The sequence below is a fragment of the Hyperoodon ampullatus genome, assembly GCF_949752795.1.
Source record: "Hyperoodon ampullatus genome assembly, chromosome: 3".
Classification (NCBI taxonomy): domain Eukaryota; kingdom Metazoa; phylum Chordata; class Mammalia; order Artiodactyla; family Ziphiidae; genus Hyperoodon; species Hyperoodon ampullatus.
Window position 1 is genome coordinate 141,655,986 of NC_136916.1, and position 20,840 is coordinate 141,676,825.

At 38.1% G+C, this 20,840-nt stretch overlaps 1 protein-coding gene across 1 annotated transcript in view; it reads right to left on the minus strand.

The window, feature by feature from the left end:
* Positions 1-20,840, minus strand: part of KCNH5 (potassium voltage-gated channel subfamily H member 5) — a gene marked incomplete at both ends in the record, with an annotated part of 361,648 nt that overhangs the window by 282,094 nt on the left and 58,714 nt on the right. The window contains 2 exons of the mRNA XM_079700833.1: positions 5,829-6,221; positions 11,331-11,446. Coding sequence (XP_079556959.1) covers positions 5,829-6,221; positions 11,331-11,446 — 509 coding nt within the window. The remainder of the gene's footprint in view (positions 1-5,828; positions 6,222-11,330; positions 11,447-20,840) is intronic.

Here is a 20,840-nt window from a genome sequence, read left to right on the forward strand (position 1 = left end):
AGTCAATCTGAAAAAGCTACCTGCTGTATGATTCCGACTATATGACTTTCTGGAAAAGGCAAAACTGTGGAGATAATAAAAGGATTAGTGGTTGCTAGGGGTTAGGTGGGAAGAAAGGATGAATAGGCAGAGCACAGAGTTTCAGGACAGTGAAACTACTCTGTATGATACTACAATATGCCATTATGCATTTGTCAAAACCCATAAAATGTACAATACCAAGAGTGAGCCTACTGTAAACTATGGACTTTTAGCAATATGATATGTCAATATAGTTTCACTCTGGTGGGGGTGTTGATAATGGGGGAGGTTATGCATGTGTGGGGGCAATCTCTGTATGGGGAGTCTCTGTACCTTCCTCTCAATTTTGCCATGAACCTAAAACGGCTCTTTTAAAAAAAGTCTATTATCAGCTGAGCAAACACATTGATAAGAAAAATCAATCAGTTCTAAGGTAGACTTGGCAATGTTTCTATGGGTTTAATAAGATTAAAACTAGTAAAACTAAAAAAAAAATACTATGTAATCCTTACCTTTACCACTCAAACATTATTTCAATTACCTACAGGCTTTAATAAAAAAGTAATGGTGATAAAATTGTATTAAATAGCAATTTCTAAAATGTTATTCTTGGTAGAGCATCTGAAATTCCACAAAAGGGGACAAAAAGCCTCTAAAATCTATGAGTATAATTAGCTTCTTTGATTTCCAATTCTTGTTTTGATGACTAGACAAGAGATAAAAATTTGCTATGTAAACAGATATGCTAAAATGAAGCAACGCATGTGGCCACTTGACAAGCATAATTCAGGAAAATAATAATTTAGAAAATTATTTTCCATAAACTTCCCTGGAAATTAAAAATATTTATAATACTTCCACTTAGCAGTCACTGTCCCAATCATTTTGTCTCCTGAAACAATATGTAAGTGAACATTTTTCCAATTTCAATTTGTTCTAACCTAGTTTATCATGTTTACCACTTACTAATACCACTCATTGTCCCCTGATTTCCCCATGTATCACATTTCCTAAGTCCACTCAGGCTACCAAACTGTGTGTTACATGAAGCTGCCCCATTTTTCTCTGATGTCTTATAATTCAGTTCCCCCTAACCTCCCAGAGCTGTATTCAAATGAATGCTACAAAAGAGCTTGTTTCTATTCCTTGGATTCCTGGTGATAACATCTTTTACCCCCTGTTATGGTTTCTAGGAAATTTACATTACATACTTCTTTTCAAACAGAATTATTTCCTTAATGGATTCTGTCTTCCCATCCTCACAGTTCTCTTAAAGAATGTCATACCCAGTTCGTGAATTCCTAGTAGATCAAGTTGCCTTAAGAGAGCATGTTGACTGAGACAATCTTGAATACAAAAAGTGTTATTAAGTCCTCTAAGTCATTCTGCACTCGTAGCATGTCAAAGGATTAAATTGTGATCTTCAGACTCATACTCTCCTATTCCCAAGCCACCATTAGCTCAATTTCTCATTTTTAAGTTCTATTTTGTTTTATGTCATTGTACAATCTACGAAAACCTTGCTAACACTTTATTGCTTCAGGTCGGTGAGTCACCAATATGTACTAAGAGCAACGAAGGACTACCAAGGAGATGGAACACATCCCTCAATATCACAGGGCTTATCACCAAGCGGAGGAAACAGACATACACAAATGAAATAATAATATCCCCTCAGACATGCACAATTCTACAAACAAAAATCATTCACATCTGTTTCCCCATCTATTCCTTAAAACCGTTGTGTGAAGTAAAAAAGTCAAGCATTCCTTCCCTTTTTTTTACAGATATGGAAACTGAGACCCAGAGTCACCATCCCAAAGACTCACAACAAATATGTCCTAAAGAAGGCCTCCAATAATTGAAAGAGAAAGTTAAAAATAATGTGGAACCAAAATATAAGACAATACTAGTTCGAAAGATGAGAAGGTAAACAGAAGCCCTTGATTTATTTAGAAGGGCAAAGATACTCATAAGTAAAATACGGATGCTAAAAATATTAAGAGTAATCAATTAACAGAAAAACTTCTAATCCTGTAGAGGAAATCCAGATTTAAAAAATTCAATCAATCCAAAAGACGGCAGAAAAGAAGCAAAAATAAAAACAGAGAAAAGTGAAGAAAAAGCATTTTACAATGGAAAATAAGATGCTCTAAGAAAATCAAAAGGTAATTAATCACAATAAGTGTAAATAGACTAAACTTCCCAGTTAGAAAGACTCTTAGAATGTATAGACTATTTATAAAAGACACAACTAGAGTATAATAATCTAGAATGATAAAAAGTTAAATAATAGAAATACATATATCAAATACTATACAAATGCTAGTTTAGGTCTATTAGTATTAAGCCAAAAAGACTTTAAGCAAAAAAAAAAAAAAGCATTATTAGTTACGAGAAAAGTTGGAAAATAATGTTGAGAAAATCTTCCAGAAAGTACAGCAAAAATATAAAGGATTGGAAAATAAGGGAAGAAAAAAAAAGGAATCAGAGGAGAAGTCTAGTAGGTATAAGAACAAAAGGAATTCCAGCAAGAGAGAGAATGGAAAAGAGGGGGGAAAGGGATGGAGAAAATCATCATAAGAAAAAAATCAAAACAGAAGACATGCTTTTCTAGATTGAAAAAGGCTACCCAGTCAGTGCCCAGCAAAACTGATGAAAATGGGACTTACACTAAAGCATATTACTGGAAAGATTCAGAACCCTGGACAGAGAAGATACATCAAATTTCCAGAAAGAGAACACAGGTCACAACGGTTTAAAGTTTCTTAAGAGAATTATTAGAAGGTCGACTGTAATGGCACTGTGTCTTTCAAAATCTGAGGAGAAATTATCTCTGGCCTAGGATATTACAGCTAGCCAAACTGTCCATCAGGTGGGAGGGTAGAGTGTAGAGAGAGCTGTTTAAGAAAATGATGTTGATAGAATATTACTTCTATCAATGTACTGGAGGGAGATTTAGACAACTGGCATAGAGCTTAGCAACTGAGTTAGTGATTAGTACATAAAACTAAGCAAATGATAAAACCAACTCTCAGGAAAATGGAAAGTGCAGAAAAGGAAAAGTAATCACAGCATGTTGAAGGTTCAGCTATAAATAGCATATTTGTAGTAGTAATGATATAAATACCTACTATTTATGGAACCAAAAGGATGGTATACCTATATTGTGAGACTGAGGTGATAGAAATAGTGCATATATACAGTTAGGGCAGGGAGAAAGAGGCTAAAACTTCAAATTCCATAGTGAGAAGTCAAAGACAAGTCCTAAAACTGAAAAACCAAGAGGTAGGTACATAATCTTGCTGTTTGGTGATGGAAGCAAATAACAAAGAATCCCTTAAAGAAGGGGATTGCCCCTGGTGGTTGCCCCTAGCGTCTTTTCTTTTTAAAAATGAGATATTGCCAATTATTCTTCATGGAAGTTTTACCAACATTCCCTGGAGCAATGTATGAGAGGCCTCACCCCATCGCTTCATCAGTTCAGGTCCCTGACAGAGTAATGCCAAGTCAGGGTTAGATATGCAAGACTTTTACTGAGATAAATGCCTATGAAGGAGAAACGGAGGAGGGAGGAGCCTTCAGACCACAATGCAGGTCTGAAACCTGTAAAGAGGGGAGGAAGAGTTGTGTAGAAAGAGCCTCAACCACAGCACAGGTAAATGGGGAGTCCCAGAGCAAAAGTTGCTCAATAGAGGAGCTCTTTATTGAGCAGGAGTAAACTAATCATAATGTTACCACCATTCTTAGTCACTGGCTGGGCACAATGTTGGGGAAATATGGCTTCGATGTGTGACCTGCAGCAGATCAGAAAACCATAGCAGGTGTCAGTCAACTGTGTTCAGTGGTGTGTTGGTAAATGATTAACAACTAATTCTACAGAAAGTTAAAGAAAAGTTTTTATTCATAGCATTTGTGACTTTCTGGGTGTAAATACTCCCACTGTGGCCAGTTTCAAGCTACGAGTGTGATAGTGTGATAGCACTGAATGCTGAGTTTGAAAGAGATGCCAATGATCGGCTTTCCCAAACCAGGAGTCACATCCAGGAATCCCCTAACTGTGCTCCATGCAGCAGGTTTTCATGAAAGAAGATCTGAGCAGTGCACATCCTTAGCCACCTTCTCACCAATCTAGTGTGTGTGGTAAATGATGGTATGTCAGTGTAGTTTGTAGGTTTACTTTGCATTTTCCTTAATATTAGTAAGTCTGAGGATCTCTTCATGTATTTGTATGGTATATTAAATGCATTTATTATTATGTAATCTGATTAATGTATTTACTTTTCTATGAATTAAACCAATCTTTTAATTATTTTTATTAAAATCTTTATGCCTATGTTCTAAATAATGGAAATCTTAATGCATTGATCTTAATATATTAATCCATTTAGTAAGTGAACATATAAATACTACTTATTATCTTCTTATCATATGATTACCATTTTCAAAATTAACCCCTCTCAACCCTTCCAGAAGGTAAATAGGGAAGAAATAAATATACCTTAAAAAGCTTGATGTAGGTAAAATCTAAAATTAGAAAACAAATTACTATGATTCCTTTTTTCCCCCAATTTTTAAAGTAACAATTACATGTACAGCATCAAAATACAATGTCTATACTTAACTTTCAGGAAAATTTTTTTTTTTTTTTTTTTTTTGCGGTACGCGGGCCTCTCACTGTTGTGGCCTCTCCCGCTGCAGAGCAGAGGCTCCGGACGTGCAGGCCCAGCAGCCATGGCTCACGGGCCCAGCCGCTCCACGGCATGTGGGATCTTCCTGGACCGGGGCACGAACCCATGTCCCCTGCATCGGCAGGCGGACTCTCAACCACTGCGCCACCAGGGAAGCCCCGGGGGGAAATATTTTTAATATCATTAAAGTTGATTGAATGCAGAAATTTTATGGAAAAAGTTACTGAAGAAAAGTTGCAAACTATCTCCCAAATACACACACAATGACAACAATGTAGTGCAGAATTTTCCATCTGAACAGTCTATGAGGACAGAGTAAAATCTTCAGGGAAATTAAGTTTGTAATTATTATTATGAACATATTTTAATAATAGATACATTCTATATTGACTCATTTATATACATCCTTCGTGTAGCAAGTTGAAAATCATCCACTACGAGGTTAGAAGCTAAGAAGCTCTGAATAAAATGGTCTTCCAAGATATTACACGTTTTAAGTATTTCTCATTGTGCAGATAACATTGAATAAGCAGAATCTTGAATGTGACCAGACATCAGAAGTCATCCAATAGAGTCTCTAACCACAAATGTACTTAGACAAAATTTAAAGCAAAAACTATAAAAAAGAAACCAAAAAGGCAAAAATTCAAGAATTTCTCTTCCATAAAATTTTCTGTATCTTTTTGTTAACTCAAGCACTGCTATCTGGAGGAAAAGGAGTCAAAAGACCTATGGGTGCACAGAGTTTTAAAATGCCACAGTTTTCCCAAAAAAAAAACCAAAACACACATCTATTTCATCATCTTTCAATCAATTATCTAGTTCATAAACCACATTTGACTCCAAATGCTGTGGCTTTTCTTCTGCTCCACCTCTTTCAACCACAACCTCCAACCATAGCCATTTTTCTAGTAATCAGTACTTTCAACCAGAAATCAAGAAAAAAAAGCAGATGAAAATTATAAGGTAACCAAATATGATAATTTACGGCAAGTGTTTAGTAGGATGAAGATTGAAAGTGGTGGCTAAAAAGAAGTTTGGATTATCTGTAAACTCCTTTTATCCTAATTTTCTCAAAACATGTGATTCAAGTACTAAAAAGAAAAAGAAACTTACCTCATCAACATTTTCAAAGGCATTGATGATGTCATAAGGTAAACAAGACAATAGATCTATCACAAACCAAGTTTTCAGATAGTTCATCCTGATCAACTTGGGGTCAGAAATGACCTCTCCACCAGGTCCCACAAAGGTCGTGTGAAAATTTAAAACAATGTCAACCAGAAAAATAACATCCACCACACTGTCCAGCACCAGCCAGGCTATGTTGTTCTGTTTCGTTTTGAAGGAAACGTTATAAGGAACCATAATGGCGGTGTAGAAGGTAAGAATTAAAATCACCCAATCCCAAGTTGTTTTAAAAGCACAATAGTGTAAAATAATGTGTGGTGGCGTCTTTGGCGCTTCTTGCTTGTACTGAGGAAGGATATCTGATCCCAGCTGAAGAACCTAAAAGAGAGAAAATGTATATATAATGACCCGGACATCTCTGCACAGTTAGTAATGAATTCAAATTTACTGACAGCCAAACCACAGCCTATTAATCATGACTCCTGGTTTCAAGGCCAGTCAGGCTCTGTAGTTTCATCTCCCTCTTCTCCTAAGTTGTATCAAGGTTTGTTCAAAGTCATTCCATGTCCAATCTCTCTACCAAAGTTGATCTGTCTGCCATTCCCTTTGGCTTTCTCTCCAGTGGCCAACTGTTGGTTCAAAAACTGGCCCCCATACATGGAGGGCAGGGAGAGACCAAAGAAAGAGGCAGACCACTCCAGATTGCTAGGTGGCAGTTTTAATATGCAAGGGAACTTACTTACAAGGCTTTTATTGGGCAGCCACAAGACCAGTAGATCTCTGAACTCACCCACCAAATATTAAAAGTTTATACAGAAGTCTTAACTGGGTTCAGTCACATATACAGGTGTGACTGAAGGTCACAACAACACCTGAAGGTCTCAACAACACCATACTCTCTCAAGCCTGCATTCTTGAAAATGGCCCCCATTGTGGGAATGGTGAGCAGAGTATACATTCCAAGGACAAGGGTGGGGCTAAGGAGCCTCCAACTGCCTGGGTCCAGCTGAAGGGTCAACTCTCAGTCCCATGCTCTCGATGACCTCCTCCAGCACCAGCACTGATCCACAGCACTGCTGGACACCCACTTCTGCAAGTTCTGCACGCTCACTTTGCAGGTTTGCCTAGAATCACACATCTCTCACTGACTGCCCAACTGTTATTTGCATGACTCACCGTTATCCATTCTTCACATATTTGGCACCTCAAGGAGCATAACTTTGATTCTGACAGCCTTGCTGAACCCCAGGGCCCCACTGTTGGTGATCTTGCTGTTGTGTGGGACTCAGCCAGGGCCCTAATGACTGGCACAGCAATATCAGGGGTGTGAATGTTATAACCTGCTTTTCCCTTTTTTCCTTTCAATCAGGACTTAAAGAATACTGGATTTCCTGCCCAGAGGCAAATTCCCTTTAGGAAAAAAAAAAAAAAAAACTAAATATTCAGGTTTGCTTCTCCATACCTTTTCGACAAATGGAAAAATTTCAATGTAATGTTATATGAACCTTGACTTACTCTGATTAGGTCTCATTAAAGAGACAATGAGAAAAAACAGATGACAGAGCAAGAGCAGAGGTCTGGGCAACCCTGGGCAAAGGTAACAAACACAGGACTTAGCACTTCCTTCCAGAACCTGGAACCTGGAAATTGTGAAAAGGAGTTGAAGCAGCAGGTCAGAGACCTCTGCTCCATGCCATCAATGAAGCTAAAGCTGAGTAAACCTATGTATTAAGGAGTTTGTAAGTGGGACTTTGATAAACAATGTTTTCAGCAGCTTTACCATCTTATGCATCCAAGTATTTAGTGTCCCTAGGACTAATGGGACCCAGAAAGTAGGAGTCAATAAGTTCAAATTATAAAATCATAAATGCACTAAATTTGTGAATGTGCAAATAGATGTAAACAAAAATACCTGTTAGCATGTAATTCTTATGCTACAAAGCAAAATAAGTATACTAGCATTTTTTGAAACTTGAGATTTATCCTGAAAAGTCTCTCATAAATAGAACTTACATAACTGAAAACTAAGCATATAATATAATATAATCATTGCTGTTTTGAAGTGTGAAAAACATCACTGATATTCTCTTTAGGTGTATATTATAATTATTGCTTTAAGTTTGGGAGTTATAAGAACTATTTATAAAGATTTTTACATATTTATCCTCATTATCAGTGCCCCAGTCATACTTTTGCCGTAAGGTCTTAAATTACTTAGCAACAAATTATCCTACAGGCAGGTAAGCTTCATGTTGAGACAAAGCATTACATACACAGAATCATACAGAACTATGGCCTCTCTTTCACTTTTCAACCACTGATCTATTCATTCTAATTTCACTGTGTTAAACATGAAAATTTCCTTCATATTCAATGCTAATATTTTACTACAGTCTATAGTTTGAGCACAAGGAAATTGTACTTAGAAAATAAACTCAGTGCCAGGGTACATTAGGACCTTCATGGGTCCTGGGTATTTTTGCCTTCTTAGACCCCTTCCTCCTTAAAAATAATAAAATAAAAATTATATTTTACAACTGTATTTTTACAAAGATGAATAAATTAATATTATATATTCAAAATTCTTTTACCTAAAAGTTCATTTTTTCCTCCTACTATTAGTAGAAATTCAAACATCATGTGGGCCCTACACACCGTGTTAATAGACATGTCGGCCCCGCTCAACACCCTGGAAAAATGTAAGATGTCTCCTCTAGAGATGGAATGAAATCACTCTTGAGTTCAGTATTTCTTAAATCTGGCTACAAACTAGAATCTTCTGAGGAAGTTTTAAAAAATAAAGTATACTCATACTCAGACCCCATGCCAGAAAATAATTAAATTCATCTTGTGTGGGTTCCCAGAGAATCTATATTTTCAAAATCTTTCCAGGTGATTATAATGTACAGTTCAAAATAAAAACCCTTGTCTTGTATTTCTTTAGACATTCATAACTCAGTTCTTCAGAAGGTGACTTGCATTCGTAAAGCAATCCAAAACTGCTGAAAGAGAAGAAGGAGGATGAGCAGGGAGAGGAGAAGAATGGCAACAACAAAGAAAGGGATTCACTATGTGCTGCAGCTTTGAGCTTTCTCATATGCAAAGCACTACTTTAATCTCAGCCCCATCTCTAGGACTCCTTTATAAGGCAGTGAGTAACAACTCTTCGCTTTGTTATTTCATTTGTACTTTCAGAAGCAATAAGCCTTAGGTAGAGGGGGGATGAAATCACATTTACTGATGTATTTTTGTACTGAAACAGACATATTCTTTCTCTCTGAATATCTGAGCACACTGACTCTAAAGGACTCAGTACCACAGATACAAGTGAGAAGCTGAAGCCAATCAGCACGATGTCAGAACCTGTGGAAAACAGATGAACTGCCTACATGGAGACCAGGATCTTTGAAAGTGGGGATCAGCTCCAAATTTAGGGGGCCTTGTGGAATTAAGATAAAATTTATATGTGTTGGAAAAAGTGAAAGAGCCTGAAATTTAACAGCAAATCCAAATACTCAAGCTGAGCAAATTATATGACTCTGAGTACAACTGGAAAAACTATATCTTTCTGCTAACTTGGTGCTTTTTCTAGGTCAGTCTTTGAAGATCTAAGAGCACATACAGACTAAATCTCTGTTGAAAACCTTCTTATTTCCACATGTTCTCTGAAATCAAACCTAAGACCTGACAGAAAGCAGTTTTGTATTTGAATCAGGTTTGTGAATTAGGGATGACTGATAAAGAAACTATAATAATCAAAAGGCAAAGCAAAAAAAAAAAGGAAAAAAAATCAGATGGGAAGAAACAGGAATGAAAGTTCCTCAAAAGTAAAAGTAAAAATGATGAGCTGTCAAGCGGAAAGGAACTTTCCATTTGATATAGAAGAAAAAAATATCCTGAGTGATTCAGGGTGCTAAGGTAGAAAAATTTCCTCTCTATGGTCTCTTTCCTCTTGTTCTTGCCCAACTGTGTTAACAAAGAAAGAAAAACTAAATAAGTTAAGACCCAGTAAGAATCATAACTGCAAAAGTCAGCAGTCACAGAAACAAGCTCCTACTCTTTAGCTTGATTTGTAGAAAGAAACGGACAACCAAAGGCAGAAAAGAAAGTAGCTTCAAAATCAAGTAGTACAGGGCTTCCCTGGTGGCGCAGTGGTTAAGAATCCGCCTGCCAATGCAGGGGACACGGGTTCAAGCCCTGGTCCAGGAAGACGTCACATGCCTGAGGAGCAACTAAGCCCATGAGCCACAACTACTGAAGCCTGCGCACCTGGAGCCTGTGCTCTGCAACAAGAGTAGCCACCGCAATGAGAAGCCCACACACCGCAACGAAGAGAAGCCCCAGCTCGCCACAACTAGAGAAAGCCCACACACAGCAATGAAGACACAACACAGCCAAAAATAAATAAAATAAACTTATTTTAAAAAAAAGATACATGCACCCCAATGTTCATAACAGCACTATTTACAATAGCCAAGACATGGAAACAACCTAAATGTCCATTGACAGATGAATGGATAAAGAAGATGTGGTATATATATACAGTAGAATATTAGCCATAAAAAAGAATGAAATAATGTCATTTGCAGTGACATGGATGGACCTAGAGATTGTCATATTAAGTGAAGCAAGTCAGTCAAAGGCAAATATCATATGATATCACTTATATATAGAATCTAAAATATGATACAAATGAACTTATTTACAAAACAGAAACAGACGCACAGACATAGAAAACAAACTTATGGTTACCAAAGGGGAAAGGTGGGGAAGTGATAAATTAGGAATTTGGGATTAGCAGACACCACTATATATGAAATAGATAAACAACAGGTCCTACTGTATATTCAATATCTTATAATAACCTATAATTGAAAGAATAAGAAAAAGAGTACATACAATATATATATTATCTATAATATATATATATATATATATATATATATATACATATATATATATATATAACTAAATCACTTCACTGTACACCGGAAACTAACACAACATTGTAAATCAACTATACTTCAATTAAAAAAAAAAAGATTCACTCAGCCCAGGTATCATCTTATTCAGGTAATCCCTCCCTCCTCTGCTGGATCTTTAACTCCTTGATGATTGGGCCAATGGCCTATTCATCTTTACATCCTTTGCAGAGTACCAAGCATGGAGCAAACCCTCAATAAGTGTGTGCTGCACACATAAATTAACGAATGAGTGAACTCCCTATCTCATTTGCTCAAAGAAAACTTCATTCTGTACAGACATCACCTGGGATGTCATAAATTACCTTCCCATTTCCAAAGTAGGAGAGCATAAAAAGAAATATAGGAAATTTCTAATTCTACAAAGAAAAATCAATTAGCATATAAGTGTTTGTAAAATAATAGCCATTTATAATAATAAATGTTTCAAATAATTGAAACATTTGTGGGGGAAAAAATGTATGACCACCACCATGTTGGGAAGTAAAGTTAATCTCGTACTTACTTCAGCTAGTCTTGAATGTTTGTGGACCACCTCTGTTTTATTCATTGGCGTGAGCTGTTGCAAAACATTTCGGCTATTTGTCAAAGCCCGTGTCAATCGGGCAAATTTTGTCCAACCTTAAAAATAAGGAAAGAAAGTCTCAGTTTTTCACACGTAATGAATATGGAAGCCTACATTCTTGCTAATATTCAAGGGATCTCAGAAATAACGTAACATGCGGAACTAATGAAAAGTACCAATCTAAAGCATTTAATTTCTACACAGACATCATCATATATTTCAAGTGCAGTTATAAAATAGTAAGTAATCTTCATGTGTGATCTTTGTGTTTTGCTCATATCTATCAAATAGTCCCTATAGCCAGGTAGCTAGTTGTCCACAAAATTCTGTCCTCCCCCTTGCATTGTATAGGTTTGTTACTGGGAGACAGCTGCCCAGCCAGGAATACATTTCCCAGCATTCGCTGCATCTAGGTGAGGGCCTGTCCCTAGTCCTCACCAATAGATTGAGACAGAACTGATGTGTGTCACTTCCATGCATGCAACAACTTAAGAAGCAAGTGAAACTTCTCCATATTTTCTCCATCCTTCTACCAGTTGGATGCAAGTGACAAGATCCCAGGGGATGGCAAAGTCACTGAATCAGTGCATAGAAGAATGCCATATGTCAAAGATCAACTTCCTTGGATTGTTATATGAGCAAGAAATATGCTTCTATTGTGTTAAACCACTTAAAGTTGGGGGGTTATTTACTATAGCAGGTAGTATTACCCTAATAAAAACAGTCCTATCGTATACTTATGTGAAGATATATACACATAAGAGAATAAAGCCCAATTTCAACAAATCTCACATACTATGGTTCTTATCACACACCTCCATCTTCTTTGTAACGTAGCAAAGGTTCTCTCTTATTAACAATTTCATTGATATTTAAAGATTATTTTTGGAATATCTAGAATCCTTAATAATATTTTCCAAAAGAGGAATAACCTTAACTTCTGAGGGGAAGGAATGTGAATTTAATGGGAAAGAAATTTCTTCCATTATTTCAAATATTAAAATCATTAATTTTTCATTATTAAGCTAATTAACTTCAAGGAAATGTCAATGAGACGTGAACAAGTAGAACAAAACGAGCCATACTCTGCTCCTATCTCAATTATCCTTTCTCTAGGTATCCCAAAAAGCTCTATTATGGACTCCATTAAGACCATTTGATAATTTCCATGGTATTACCTTTTCTTTTTTATTAGTTTCTGCTTTATAACAAAGTGAATCAGTCATACATATACATCTGTTCCCACATCCCCTCCCTCATGCATCTCCCTCCCTCCCACCCTCCCCATCCCACTCCTCCAGGCGGTCACAAAGCACCGAGCTGATCTCCCTGTGCTCTGCGGCTGCTTCCCACTATCTATCTACCTTACGTTTGGTAGTGTATATATGTCCATGCCTCTCTTTCGCTTTGTCACAGCTTACCCTTCCCCCTCCCCATATCCTCAAGTCCATTCTCAAGTAGGTCTGTGTCTTTATTCCCGTTTTACCCCTAGGTTCTTCATGACATTTTTTTTAAAATTCCATATATATGTGTTAGCATACGGTATTTGTCTTTCTCTTTCTGACTTACTTCACTCTGTACGACAGACTCTAGGTCTATCCACCTCATTACAAATAGCTCAGTTTCGTTTCTTTTTATGGCTGAGTAATATTCCATTGTATATATGTGCCACATCTTCTTTATCCATTCATCCGATGATGGACACTTAGGTTGTTTCCAGCTCCGGGCTATTGTGAATAGAGCTGCAATGAACATTTTGGTACATATCTCTTTTTGAATTATGGTTTTCTCAGGGTATATGCCTAGTAGTGGGATTGCTGGGTCATATGGTAGTTCTATTTGTAGTTTTTTAAGGAACCTCCATACTGTTCTCCATAGTGGCTGTACCAATTCACATTCCCACCAGCAGTGCAAGAGTGTTCCCTTTTTTCCACACCCTCTCCAGCATTTATTGTTTCTAGATTTCTTGCTGATGGCCATTCTGACTGGTGTGAGATGATATCTCATTGTGGTTTTGATTTGCATTTCTCTAATGATTAATGATGTTGAGCATTCTTTCATGTGTTTGTTGGCAGTCTGTATATCTTCTTTGGAGAAATGCCTATTTAAGTCTTCTGCCCATTTTTGGATTGGGTTGTTTGTTTTTTTGCTATTGAGCTGCATGAGCTGTTTATAAATTTTGGAGATTAATCCTTTGTCAGTTGCTTCATTTGCAAATATTTTCTCCCATTCTGAGGGTTGTCTTTTGGTCTTGTTTATGGTTTCCTTTGCTGTGCAAAAGCTTTGAAGTTTCATTAGGTCCCATTTGTTTATCTTTGTTTTTGTTTCCATTTCTCTAGGAGGTGGGTCCAAAAGGATCTTGCTGTGATGTAAAAGTATGAGATTAGATCATTCCCTAACACTGTACACAAAAATAAGCTCAAAATGGATTAAAGACCTAAATGTAAGGCCAGAAACTATCAAACTCTTAGAGGAAAACATAGGCAGAACACTCTATCCATGGTATTACCTTTAACTAGGGTATTTACCAAACAACTCCTTAAAAATGAAAACCCCTGATGGTCCAAAGCAATGACTCCAATGGTAATGATGAACTTTCAGACAATGTGACAGAAAATGAAAGAAGAAATCCTGGGCAGGCACCAACCAAATGTCTTTCAAACCATACCAGGTAGGTGACATCATACTTTACTGCTATTCTTCAAACTAACTTTGACTTCAATTAGGCTTTGTACTGCTCCACCAGTTTAGCTCTTTCTATGGTATCAACAATTGGATTGGGAAAAAAAGTAAACTGGCATTAGTTAATAGAAGATCTTTTATTCTTTTTCATTAATGGGCCTCATCCTAGTGACTAGAACAGAAAATGTTAGGCTTTGGGAATTGTATGCAACACTAAGGCTTGCCCTGTGCAATGTGCTGGAGAAACAAAGAAGTACCAGATATGCCACCAACTCTCTAAGAATTCAACATCAATGCAAAAGACCATCATGCAATCTATATCACCAACTTAGACTTTTCTTCTAAGCACTAGACCTATGTATCTAATTGGCCATTGGCCACCTCTTACTCAGATGTTCTACAGGCATCTTACTCTTAACATGTTCAAAATCAATCTTATCATCACCTTCTCCCCCATCTCCAACTCTGCATATTTAATGTATTCTTGGTCTTAGTGAATGGCCCCATGATATTTCCAGCTGTCCGAATCAGACACTTGAGATTCACCATCCTCCTTCACTATTACCTCCACCCCCCACACACATATCCAATCCCTGTGTGTGATAAGGTTTATTCAGAAAATATTTTCAAAAAATAAAAGGAGATATTGAAGGAATGAATTCAATAACATATGAAAGAACACAAATCATCAAATGCTATGTGTTCTCTCCTTTTCTAGGATCATAAAAAGAAGTAAACTTGTGAGGAAGGAGAAACACAATGATGAATGCTTATTGTCATCCTCTGGTTTTCTATTTCAAGCATCATGAGCACACACTACTGTTTCTTAATGAGGAAGCAGCAGTTCCTCATTTAATTATGAAACAAATGTGCCTGTGTAGGCATATCTCATTTTACACATGAAGTCAATAAAATCAAGAAATACTTCATCCCTTTACCTTATTTCAATTTCCTAAAGGAAGAAAAAATTTTAAAGCTGTGAAAATAAAACACCAACATTTTTCTCCATGGTAAAAATAGGACTATCATTGATTAAACAGCAGAAAGAAACTGAAAGAAAAATGTTAATTATTCATTCTAAAAATTTTCACACAGTGTATTCTGAGTGAGACCACCCTTAAACATAGATGAAAAGAGAGTTTACAGCATGATATGACTTTTAGGTGCCAGATCTTATTCTTTCTATCCCTGGTTGTCTAGTTCCATGACTGGCACATACTGGGCACTAGAAAAATTTTTGAATGAATGAATGAGAACATTAGTAGAAAAGTTAAATAGAAATTAACACAGCATGCCACATTATATGTAGTTAAAATTAGAATATAAAGAAGGAAATATGTTCAGCTCTTAGCAGATACTAATATAACTCATTGGTATTGTGAAAGAAGGGCTTTGGGTTGGAGAAGGTAGAAATGGTGTGGTAGAGGGTTGAGGAGGAAGTGTGTGGAGGATTATAATTTTTCCCTCAAAAAGAGGAGTGGGGAGCTGCTAACAGAAAAAAAAAAAAAAGGTGGTGACAGTTGTCAAACTGACTCAGACTTACTCAAAGAGAGAAGTTTAGGAGGAAATACTTGGGAAGGATTTTTCCTAGAGAAAGCAAAGGCAGTGGTCTAATAAAGTAACCATTTATGAGCTTTGATATCAAAATGCCCTTGGAGCTGGAAAACAAATGCAAAGCCGAGGAGTGTTTTGTTTCATGTTTAAATCAAAGGGAGCACAAAAAGATGCACTCCCTGAACTGCTCAGTGATCTTTTTGTCTCTGGTTAGGGCTTTCTTGCAGTCCTCAGTTCTAAACAGTTAGCATTTTTCTCAAGAACCCTATGCTACCCCTCTGTCCTCACTCTCAGCAGATTAGCTTATCAAATATATTATTGAAAAACCATAAGATGGGGCAGAGTCAAGATGGCGGAGTAGGAGGACATGGAGTTAGCATCTCCTCATAACTAGGGCACCTACTAGGCACTGGTGGGGGACCTCGGACACCTAAGGGGATGTGAAGAATCCCCACGTGATGAGGTAAGACGTGGTAAGGAGCAGGGGGAGGAAAAGTGGAGGCAGGATGGGACCAGCACACCTAAGGGGGGGCTGGGGGAGGGGAGAGGTTCCCACACTTGGAGGGGCCCACTAATAGCAAGGGGATCAGCAGGGAAGAAGAGGGACCTTTGGGGGATCAGGGAATCAGAAGGGAACAGAGCCTGCTTGGGCACTGGCAAGACTGCTGGAGTCCCAGGCCTGAGCTGCACACCCCCCTCTGCCCTGCCAAGGCCTCTTCCAGCTGCGTGGGTCCCAGGCCTGAGCCCTGTCCCCCACAGGGCTCCCTCTGCCCATGTGGGTCCCAGACCTGAGCCCTGCCTCAGCTGAGGCCTCCTCCAGCTGGGGCCTCCTCCAGCCGCATGGATCCCAGTGGACCTGAGTACTGACCCCCGACAAAGCCTCCACGGGCTGCGCAGTTCCCAGCAGGCCCGAGCACTGGCCTCCCTGAAAGCCACCATGGGCCACACAGGTCCCGACAGCCCATGCACTGCCCCAACAAAGCCTCTTCCGGCCGAGTGGGTCCTGGGCCTGAGCCCCACCCTCGCCAAAGCTTCCAAGGGCCATGCGGGTCCTGACAGCCTAAGTGCCGCCCCTGACAGGGCCTCCTCTGGCAACATGGGTCCAGGTGGGCCAAATACCACCCCTCTCCAAGGCTTCCTCTAGCTGCACTGGCCCCTGTGGGTGCGCCTGTGGAGGCCTGTGCCCCAGCTGGCCTGCATGGGCACATGTGCTCCAGGCCAGCTCCAGGAAGAAACACTGATGAGAAGAACACATGCAGAGGTGGGGCTGAAAAAATGGGTCCAGAGACCTACCTAGAGGTCTTGGAGGCCTACAAGGGAGGCAAGGGTAGGCTGTAGCTCACCATGGGGGCAAGGACACTGATAAAGGAGGTACCAGGGAATTTTTTATTTTTTTTAATTTTTTAATTTTTTAATTTTCTTTTTTATTTTCTTTTATTTTATTTTTGCTGTTGTGGTTCTGTTTTGTTTTGTTGTTTCATTTTTATTGTTATTTTTTCTAATATATTTTTTATTTTTCTAACTTTATTTTATTTTTTATTCTTTGTTATTGTTCTGCTCTTTTCTGTTGTTGCTTTTTTTTTTCCTGCCACACTGCATGGCTTGCAGAGTCTTGATTCCCAGGCCAGAGGTAGGACCTGAGCTTCTGTGGTGAGAGCACCAAGTCCAAACTGCTGGACTAACAGAGAGCTTCAGGTCCCAGGGAATATTAATCAGTGTGAGGTCTCCCGGAGGTCCTCATCTCAGGACAAAGGCCCAGCTCCACCCAGCTGCCTGCAAACTCCAGTGCTGAATGCTTAGGGCCAAACAACGAGCAAGACAGGAACACAGCCCCACCCATCCAAAAAAATGAAATGACAAAAAAATATGCTACAGATGAAGGAGCAAGGTAAAAACCTACAAGACCAAATAAATGAAGAGGAAATGGAGAACCTACCTGAAAAAGAATTCAGAGTAATGATAGTAAAGATGATCCAGAACCTCAGGATGAGAATTGGAAGCATGGATTGAGAAAATACAAGAAATGTTTAACAAGGACCTAGAAGAACTAAAGAGCAAACAAACAGCGATGAACAACACAATAAATAAAATGAAAAATACACTAGAAGGAATCAATAGTAGAATAACTGAGACAGAAGAATGAATAAGTGAGCTGAAAGACAGAATGGTGGAAATAGCCGCTGCAGAGCAGATTAAAGAAAAAAGAATTGAAAAGAAATGAGGACAGTCTCAGAGACCTCTGGGACAACACTAAATGCAACAACATTCAAATTATAGGGGTCCCAGAAGAAGAAGAGAAAGAGAAAGGGTATAAGGAAATGTTTGAAGAGATTATAGTCAAAAACTTCCCTAACACAGGAAAGGAAATAGCCACCCAACTCCAGGAAGCACAGGGAGTCCCATACAGGAGAAACCCAAGGAGAAACACACCAAGACACATATTAATCAAACTAACAAAAATTAAATTCAAAGAAAAAATATTAAAAGCAACAAAGGAAAAACAAAAAAATAACATACAAGGAATCTCCATAAGGTTATCAGCTGATTTTTCAGCAGAAACTCTGCAGGCCAGAAGGGAGTGGCGGCAGGACATATTTAAAGTGATGAAAGGGAAAAACCTACACCCAAGATTACTCTACCCAGCAAGGATCTCATTCAGATTTGGTAGAGAAATCGAAGCTTTACTGACAAGCAAAAGCTAAGAGAATTCAGCACCACCAAACCAGCTTTACAACAAATGCTGAAGGAACTTCTCTAGGTGGGAAACACAAGAGAAGAAAAAAACCTACAAAAACAAACCCAAAACAATAAAGAAAATGGTAGTAGGAACATACATATTGATAATTACCTTAAATGTAAATGGATTAAATGCTTCAACCAAAAGACACAGACTGGCTGAATGGATACAAAAACAAGACCCATATATATGCTGTCTACAAGAGACCCACTTCAGACCTAGACACAAACAGACTGAAAGTGAGGGGATGGAAAAAGATATTCCACAGCAAACATCACTCTCAAAGGTGAAAAACTGAAAGTATTTCCTCTAAGATCAGGAAAAGACAAGAATGTCCACTCTCACCACTATTATTCAACATAGTTTTGGAAGTCCTAGCTACAGCAATCAGAGAAGAAAAAGAAATAAAAGGAATCCAAATTGGACAAGAAGGAGTTAAATTGTCACTGTTTGCAGATGACATGACACTATACATAGAAAATCCTAAAGATGCCACCAGAAAAATACTAGAGTTAATTAATGAATTTGGTAAAGTTGCAGGATACAAAATTAATGCACAGAAATCTCTTGCATTCCTATACACTAACAACAAAAGATCAAAAAGAGAAATTATGGAAACAATCCCATTTACCATTGCAACAAAAAGAATAAAATACCCAGGAATAAACACATCTAAGGAGGTAAAGGACCTGTACTCATAAAACCATAAGACACTGATAAAAGAAATCAAAGAGGACACAACAGACAGAGATATACCATGCTCTTCAACTGGAAGAATCAATATTGTGAAAACGACTATACAACCCAAAGCAATCTACAGATTCAATGCAATCCCTACCAAATTACCAATGGCATTTTTCACAGAATTAGAACAAAAAACTTTACCATTTGTATGGAAACACAAAAGACCCTGAATAGCCAAAACAATCTTGAGAAAGAAAAACGGAGCTGGAGGAATCAGGCTCCCTGACTTCAGACTATACTACAAAGCTACAGTAATCAAGATAGTATTATCCTGGCACAAAAACAGAAATATAGATCAATGCAACAGGATAGAAAGCCCAGAGATAAACCCACACACCTATGGTCACCTAATATATAACAAAGGAGGCAAGGATATACAATATACAGGAGACTGGAGAAAAGACAGTCTCTTCAATAAGTGGTGCTGGGAAAACTGGACAGCTACATGTAAAAGAATGAAATTAGAACACTCCCTAACACCATACACAAAAATAAACTCAAAGTGGATTAAAGACCTAAATGTAAGATAAGACACTATAAAATTCTTGGAGGAAAACATAGGAAGAAAACTCTTTGACATAAATCACAGCAAGATCCTTTTTGACCCACCTCCTAGAGTAATGAAAATGAAAGCAAAAAAAAAAAAAAACAAATGGGACCTAATGAAACTTTAAAGCTTTTGCACAGCAGAGAAAATCATAAACATGATGAAAAGACAACCCTCAGAATGGGAGAAAATATTTGCAAATGGAGCAACTGACAAGGGATTAATCTCCAAAATATACGAGCAGCTCATGCAACTCAATATCAAGAAAACAAACAACCCAATAAAAAAATGGGCTGGAGACCTAAATAGACATTTCTTGAAGAAGACATACAGATGGTCAAGAGGCACATGAAAAGATGTTCAACATCACTAATTATTAGAGAAATGCAGATCAAAACTACAATGAGGTATCACCTCACACCAGTCAGAATGGCCATCATCAAAAAATCTATAAACAATAAATGCTGGAGAGCGTGTGGAGAAAAGAGAACCCTCTTGCACTGTTGGTGGGAATGTAAATTGGTACAGTCACTATGGGAAGCAGTATGGAGGTTCCTTAAAAAAATTAAAAATAGAACTACCATACGACCCAGCAATCCCACTACTGGGCATATACTCAGAGAAAAACATAATTCAAAAAGACACATGCACCCCAATGTTCATTGCAACACTATTTATAATAACCAGGACATGGAAGGAACCTAAATGTCCATCGACAGATGAATGGATAAAGAAGATGTGGTACATGTACAGAATAGAATATTACTCAGCCATAAAAAAGGAAAAAATTGGGTCATTTGTAGAGACATGGATGAACCTAGAGTCTGTCATACAGAGTTAAGTAAGTCAGAAAGAGAAAAACAAATATTGTATATTAATGCCAATACGTGGAATCTAGAAAAATGGTACAGATGAACCTATTTGTAGGGCAGGAATAGAGACGCAGATGTAGAGAACAGATGTGTGAACACGGGGTGGGGGTGGGATGAATTGTGAGACTGGGATTGACAAATATACACTACCATGTGTAAAAGAGATAGCTAGTTGGAACCTGCGGTATAGTGCAGGGAACGCAGCTCGGTGCTCTGTGGTGACCTACATGGGTGGGATGGGAGGGAGGGAGGGAGGTGGAAGGGAGGCCCCAGAGGGAAAGGACATATGTATACATATAGCTGATTCATTCTGT